The sequence below is a fragment of the Rhineura floridana genome, chromosome 17, assembly GCF_030035675.1.
Source record: "Rhineura floridana isolate rRhiFlo1 chromosome 17, rRhiFlo1.hap2, whole genome shotgun sequence".
Lineage (NCBI taxonomy): Eukaryota > Metazoa > Chordata > Lepidosauria > Squamata > Rhineuridae > Rhineura > Rhineura floridana.
In genome coordinates this window covers 30366433-30373986 of record NC_084496.1, presented here as the reverse complement: position 1 = coordinate 30373986, position 7554 = coordinate 30366433, and the positions used below count along the sequence as shown (strand labels likewise).

The 7554-nt window shown below is 53.3% G+C and overlaps 1 protein-coding gene across 8 annotated transcripts in view; it reads left to right on the top strand.

The window, feature by feature from the left end:
- The first annotated feature begins 180 nt into the window (after positions 1 to 180).
- The window catches only part of TNRC18 (trinucleotide repeat containing 18), a 125506-nt gene continuing 118132 nt past the window's right edge, over positions 181 to 7554 (top strand). For 6 of the 8 annotated variants that reach the window (XM_061599383.1, XM_061599386.1, XM_061599385.1 and 3 more), the window contains exons 1-2: positions 181 to 570; positions 3121 to 3447. In XM_061599383.1, coding sequence (XP_061455367.1) covers positions 3249 to 3447 — 199 coding nt within the window. In that variant the 5' untranslated portion in view covers positions 181 to 570; positions 3121 to 3248. Of the gene's footprint in view, positions 571 to 1822; positions 1908 to 2251; positions 2350 to 3120; positions 3448 to 7554 lie in introns of those variants that run through there. The other 2 variants (XM_061599382.1, XM_061599381.1) reach the window with 2 other exon arrangements.

Genomic DNA, 7554 nt, shown 5'->3' with positions numbered 1-7554 from the left:
TGGTTTTATAAGGATGGCGGAGGGCCAAAGTGTTTACATGAGAGTGAGTGGCAGGCGGGGCAGCCAATGGGAGGGCCGACGACGACGTTTTGGCTGGCTGGCCGCGAGGGGGCGGGATGGAAGAACAATGCTTGTTTCATGGCTAAAGAGGCTCCCCCTCCCCCCCATTTTTTTTTTAAGATCTGCGGAGAGCAACTTGAGCCGGGCTCGCCAGCCATGTCCCTTTGCCGAGCCGGGGCTGCGCGGGGGGACCCCGAAGCCTCTCGCCCGGCACCGCGCCGCCCCGCAGCCGACTAGAGAGCCGCAGCTGCGCAGCCGAGCTGCCCGACGCCCGCCCGGCTAGCTGGCTGGCGCGCGGGCCGAGCTGCCCAGCGGACCCCGGAGAGCCCATCTGTGGATGCCCGAAGAGGCGGCGGAGCAGGAGGAGGAGAAGGGGACCGTCGCCCGCCCGCCGCGGATCTAAGTTTTGACCGGGGGGAGGGTCCGGGTCCAGGCGCCAACCTCCCCCCGCAGAAGGATGCCAAAGAAGCGGGCGCGCTAGAAAGGCCGGCGGGGGATTCGTGGCGGAAGGTAAGCGAGAAGCTCGCGGTCTCTCGCGCGGGGGGCATCCCGGGGAGGGGGACTCCTCGACCTCTCCCCCGAAGAGGACCCGACGGCGGCGGGCAGATTCGGCGCCAGGGCCACTCCGTCCCCCCAATAATGTGAAACTATCCTTGTCTGGACCGGGGTAAAGTAGCAGCAGCAGCCCACCCCCCCGGCAGGCGCCGTCGTGGGGGGAAAAGCCACGACAGAGCCATTTTCGGCGAGGCTGTTTTTAATTAAAGCCGGGAATTCAGCCATCTTTGGGGGCGCTGCGATTAACGAGGGAAGGAAGGCGCGCCGAGAAAGGGGACCGCATCTCGGGCCCCGCACCCAATTCCCCGTCAGTCATGACCCAGTCTTTAATTTTGGGGGGGGCGTGATCTTGTTAGGACTCCCCAACTACCTTACAAGCGGGCGAATGTCACCCGCCCAGCGGAGACCAGGCAGGAGCGGCAAGGGTGTGTTTGTGAGGCGCAGATGCCGCCGCTCTTCTGGGTGCAGAGGAATCGAGGCGAGAGCCCACCGCGGAAGCGGCGAGGGAGGCTTTCTGGGGCACACACAAACGGCCCCAAGACGGCGCCGCCTTGAAACGGGCAAGCCGACCCGCTTCCCTCCGCACGGAAAGCCGCCGATCGCTGTCCCGTGTGCCTTATAGGGAAATGGGCGCGAGGGGATTTGCTGGTCCCCGCCCCAGTGGCGGCTCCGATTGGGGAGAGGGGGGTCGTCTAATAAACCCGGGGGAACATTCTCTAAACCCAGATTAAAGTAAGAAACTCTGAAGTCAAGCCGACCCAGAGAGCTAACCCGGGTTTGTGTACATTGGGGGATTTCGGCAGCCGGTTCATGGAAACCGCTTTGACAAAACTCCAGTGTGTGTGTGTATATAGATAGATATATGGAGAGAGAGCTGAAACATTGACTAATTGTGAATTCATCTTGTGATTTTAAGACAGCTGGTGAAGCACTTCAGGGAGGGCAAGAGAAGGGAAAAATCCTTCCTTTCAAAAGCCTCTTTCACTCTTTCCTTTTAGTGAGGAGAATTCTAAATGTTTTGGAATTTTTTAAAGGGAAGGGAGAAGAAATCAGAAACGCTTGCCAAACTTCTGGATGTATCGCTCCCGCTTTTTAAAAGGAATTCTTGATTTATTTCATTTCTTAAAAAGGAACATTTGAACCTCATTTTTTTTTAAAAAAAGCCTGCCTGTGATTTGAAAGCAAGCCCCTGCTAGAATCAGTCGGGTTCCGAGTAACCAGACTGCGGATACAAAGTACAATCCTGGACACAGTGTGATTTGCAGTGGCAGCCTAACCATCCCTACGCAGAAGTAAGTCCTACTGAAGTCAGTGGGGCTTCCTCCCAGATAAATGGGATCAGGAGTGCAGCCTTAAGGAAGCGCGTATCGGATTGTACGCTCCGTGGTGACTGGTCGCCATGAAACGGGCGCTATTTTCGCCCCCTTATTTTCTGCATTTCTGATCGGTTTTCCACATTTCCACACACGTTGGAAAGGTAGGAAAGAGGGGCGGTGCAGTGCGACGACCCCGCCTGCCTTCCAAGCCACCTGGGCGAGTCGCTCTCTGGCCGCCCTTTCCGGTCCAGGTTGTAAAAGGGTAAACATTAAATAGACTTTCAGGGCGAAGATGATGATAAAACGTGGAATCGGCTGCTTCCTCCTCCGGGCTGGCCGGGGCCGGCCCCGCTCGCCCCACTTTTGCCGGCCGCCCCGACATCTGGGGCAAAGCGGGAGGGATCCAGCAAACTGGCGGGTCAGTCGATCAGGCGTGTGATCATTTCAGTTCAGGATGAAAAGCCAGCAAGGCCCAACAGGTCTGCTTACCCCCCCCCCACGGCTGAGGAGGTCACAGGAGGGACCCCCTCCCCCTCCGGAGGCGACATGCCTGGGATCGGGCCGCCGGGCTGCGGTTCCCGCGACCCCGAGCTGCCCTGCGGAGTTCAACAGGCCTCCGGCCTTCCGAGGGGCGCGTTCCTAAGGGGGCGCTGCGGCCCGATCCGGCGCACATTTAAGCAGCCTGTGAATGCAAACCGAAACTTTAGGAAAGCGTTTTCTCCCTTTGTACACACAACATCCGCTCCTTCCAAAAATCATGTTTATTTTTTTTAAAAAAAGTCTTTAAAAGATGGAAAGATCACAGAGAGGCCTGTTGGGGGGTGTCTTAATGTAGTCGCCTCATTCCTGTGCACACACTTACTCGGGAGTAAGCCCCGTTGAACTCTGCCGGGCTTGCTTCTGAGAAAGACGGCCTTCAGTTCTCTCCTTCTCTGTTTACCTTTCTCTTGATTTGGCCTCCCCGGCCGGCCGCCCTTTTGCGGAGAAGGGGGGGGGATTCACGGCGAGGCCCGCACAGAGGAGACGCGCTGTAGTTACCGGCCCCGACGGCCTTCCTTAACTGCAGTGGGTCTACTCGGAGGAGGCCGGAGGTGGCTGCAGCCGGTGGCCTCGCTCGCGCCGCTGTTGGCTCCGAATTCTCCTGCTCTCCCCCAACTCGACTCCCGTTTGTCTCGTCTCGGTTCCGCAGGCGAAGCCCCCCGCCCGGAGGATGGTGGTGCCGGCCGGGACGGGGCCGCGGCGCTTCTGCTGCCCACGCCGCCTCTGAGTCGGGGGGCGGCGGCGAGGACGACGAGGACGAGGACCCGCCCGCGGAGGATGGATGGAAGAGACCTCGGGCCCCCGCGCGCTGTCCACCACCTCGCGCCGCCGCCGCCGCTCCTCTCCGGCCTGGCCATGGAGAGCCACCACCGCGCCGCCGCCGCTCGCCTCGCCCCCTTGGCGGCCGGCCTCCCGCCCGCGCCTCTGGGGCCCGGGAAATATCTCGCCGCCGGCATCGGCCTCCATGCCCACCCAGGTAAGTCGCGCGGACTGCTCCGCCGGGCCGGGGGCCTCCCCGATCCCGCGGCTGCAGGCGCCCCTCCTCTGTCGGCCGCCCCTTCTCCTCAAGGGTCCTCGGGGTCGACACAGACGCGGCCGCCGTTTCGCGGCCCCCCAACGTAGAGCCGCCCTTCCCTCGTGCCTGGCCCCGGTGGGACCGCCCCTCCGGCCTAGATCGCCGCGGGCTCCTTGGAGAGAGGGCCGCGACCTGGGCACCCCTGGGTGGCAGGACGGGCCCGCGGCCCCTGCGCCCTCCCGGGCCTGCAGCCTCGAGAAGGCCGGAGAAGCAAGGGTCTCCCTCCCTCCGCCTGGCAGCTGGAAACCGGCCTCTTGTGGCGCCGGCGGAGCGTCTGGCCGTGAACAGCCGCCCCCAGTCGGTGAAAGGGGCGAGAGAAGCCCTTTCCCTGCGACGTGAGGCCGGCGCTGCAGCCCCGCGCGCCTTCTCTGGCCCTGGATGTTGCCTGGCTTCGGCCTGCCTTGGACGAGCTGGGCAAGGTGGGCTGGAAGAAGCCTGGAAGCTGCTGCTTACTGGGGGCTTCTCCGTTTTAAATGCTTGCTCGCAATGGCTGCCGGAGCCTTTGTCCAGGGCGGGCTCTCCGCTTTTCTGCTGCACTGGCTGGCCTGGTCCCTACGGGCGCCCCCCCCCAATCTTCCAAGAGGGCGCAGGCTGGGTTTAAGAATGCGCCAGTTGAGCAAACACAGTTGGCAGCTGCTTTTATGGACGCTTCAGATTTGCAAACAAATGGTTGGGAGCATATTTTAAAAACCTCTTCTCTTCCCTCTCCTACCCAACCTTGCCTTTTTTCCTTTTTTCCCCTGCAAAATTTGAATGGCATCTGCTGTGGACACGGTTTTTGAATGTTTAATGCAAAATATGTATTTTTACTAGGAGATTTGTGCTGTTGTTGTTTGGGTTGCTTCTTATTTAAATGCATGGAGAAGCTCGCTGTTTCAGTTCCTACAAGTGGGGAATACTGGATGTTGGGGGACAGCGCTGCCCATGTCTCTGGGCACTTTTTAAACTAGCCGAACATTCTATTTTCTTGCCAAAGTCTGCTTATCTTCCTCCATGAAGTCTTCAATTACACACATTACACAGAACTTAGCTGACTATGTTTGGTTACTTCCCTGTGTTTGGCAGCTGATTATAACTTTTTTAAAAAAATGAAAGCTGCCAACATTTTTTTAAATAAGGAAAGAATTATTTACAGTGTGGCCAAAGAAAACTTTGTTTTTTCCTAAGTATTTAACAAAGGTCAAAAAGCTGCCCTTATTTTTTGATTTCTTGGATGTCTTGAAGACTAAATTTAAACAGTGAGATCAATCTTTTTTTTTTTAAGTCCCCTCCCCCGCTTCTCCTTTAGTTTTCTGTGGGAGAAATGAGTTGTCCTGCAATAAAGTTAAAGCGACAGTTTTGTGTGTGTATGTGTGTGTGTATATGTGTATGGCTTTGCGAAATTTGAAACAGATGAAGAGTTCTAGTGTTTTCAGAAATTCCTTGTTGGAGGTGGAGGACACATGAGGCCGTGTGTGTGGGGGTGAGATGCAGGGGAGCATTGACACATACCCAGAACCCCCTTTAAGGTCCCTCTGCTCTGCAGACATGTGTTCTTTTTAGGTTGGGATGAGTTTTTTGCAGCAAGGTATGTGAGACTCCACAGCCAAGCAGTAGCTACCCTTTTAAAGAAATCTTTTTAAACCCAGAGACAGAAAAGTGCTTTGCGTGTAGGAATTGAAGCCTCCCCAACCCTTTTAAAACAACAACCACCCAACTTGAGGCCCCCCACAATTTTTTCAAGTGCTTTAGCCTTTTCCCGTCCCCTATTAAGGCCTAACACTTTGAAGCTGCCTGGTTTTTTTCTTCCAAATTAGATTTCTTGTTTTGTTTGAAATACTTGGATCAGAGAACTCACCCAAAGTGTGGGATAGTTTTAAAACCAGCTGGCAACCTTTTGTAGATGTGCAATACTCCATTATAAATTGGAAAAAAATGTGCCTCCTCCGATAATTTGGACCTCAAATTTACCATCTCTCCAGTCTTCTTATGTTCTGTGTTGAAAGTCAGGAATGCAAATATTTTTTTCTCGTCCTCCCGTGCGTGCGTCTGTGTGTACGCCTTCTCCCCAACCCTATTCTTCAGAAAAAAGAAAGAAAGAAAAACAGAAAAGCTGGGCGTGGATAGGTGACTTGGAATTTACTTTGAGGGGTTGGTCGAGTGACAAGTTTTGCAATAATGAAACCTCACCCACATGGAATGAATGACTTTGAAATTTTTCAAACCTGATTTCCAACATCTGGAAAGAAGGAAGTCAGGCCGAGTTGAGAGGGAAGATTTATTGGCTTTTTGTATAGGTGGCACCGCCAATTTTCCAGGTGCTAAAACAAGAGGTGGAGAATGAAAAGCAATAAAACTAAGCACATGAGCAAACACCCTTTTATTTAACACCTCCCCCCCTCCTCCTAGGGCAATCTCTAATCTTTGGAAAAGTGAACTCATTGTGCAGACAATCTCAAGCTGATCACAACGCTGAGGGTTATTTCACATGGACATTTTAGCATTTAATTCTGTCTGGAGGCCTCATAGCTGTTGGGAAGGATTTCAACATCTGTTAATGCCAATGTTGTGTGTGTGTGTTTATATGTCCTGTGATAAGGCTGTTTCCTGATACGATTGCTTTATATATCTATCTATCTATCTATCTGCATGTGTATATGTGTGATGTACACAGACACACAATTTTAGCCTACTTTTAGGCTACTGTCTGATGTGATTGTGCTGATGTTCAGGCTGTTCGCCACCCACCCTTTTTTCTGGTCTGATGTTACGGTTCTAAAGCAGAATTGTAAAGAATCATTTTTTCTGGTTGCTGCTGGCAAGCATGCGTAGCCTTCCAAGTGAGCAGCTGGGAAGTGTTAACAAAAGTTTCGTTTGACTCAGCTTTTATGGAAGAAAAAAATTAAGCAAGTTATTGCTGCTGTTGATAGTGTTCTGTGGTTGTAGTTTTGTATGTTATGATCATGATTTCGGTGATATCTATCCTTTGCTTTAATGTCATTGATTGTGTTTTTGGAAGGTGCTGCCTTGGAAACAATTAATTTTGAAAAGGGAGGGTAAAAACTGAACAAATGTATAAAAAACTAAACTGTATGGCATTGGAGCAAGTCCAAAAGGGCAATTGATCAGGTCTGATTCATGTCTTTCACTGCCATCCCCCTGCAGGTAGAAACTGGCACATTTGTTTTACATTATGAATAAGGGACACTCCTCAGAGCGGAACAGCCAAGAAGTAGCATCCTTTGGATGGGTGGGGTGCCTGCAGGTGGAGCGCTTGTGCATTGTTGGGGGGGTGCATTCTGTGCTCTCCTGAGAGAGACACCTTGCCCTCTTCTGTGGGGTCTGTGTCAGTGAAGGCCAAGCCACTTGGTAGCACAGTACAGTTTTTGGCCCCAGTGCAACAGTATTGCCAAGGGTGGCAGTTCACCATAGATGCCCACAGCAACCTTGCAGAGTAACAGAAGCAAAAACAGTGGGGCCCTACCCAGAGTAGCATGCAAGCCAAATTTCAACAAAGGGAGGGGACAGGAGCCAAGCCTCTCCTAGGAGGGCTGGATCAGTCCCACTGAAGAAACATGGGAGGCCACAGCTTCTCAGTCTACATTGTCTGGCTTTTTTTAAAGCCACATATTCAGATGTGTGCACCTGTTTACAATATCCACCCACGCTGTCTTGCAAACGTAGCTCCCAAATATCATACATTGCTGAATCTCGAAAACCTGGTTGTATTCCAGACCAAGAAAATTTGGCATCACTCTATAGAAGCCTTCAATAACCAGGGGCCCTTCAGATGGTTTGGACTGCAACTCACATTATTTATTTATTTGATTTATATCCCACCCTTCCTCCTGGCAGGAGCTCACATCAGTCCCAACCTAGCTCTGGTTGTAGCCCCAAGCATCTGGAAGGCCCCAGGTTGGTGAAGGCTCTTACACTGGTTCAAACAGGCCCAGCTGAAGGGTTGTTCCAGTTTCAGGTATGCCAGTCAACATCTGATGCTTGAGGGAGGGGAGGCAGGCACTCCTTTCA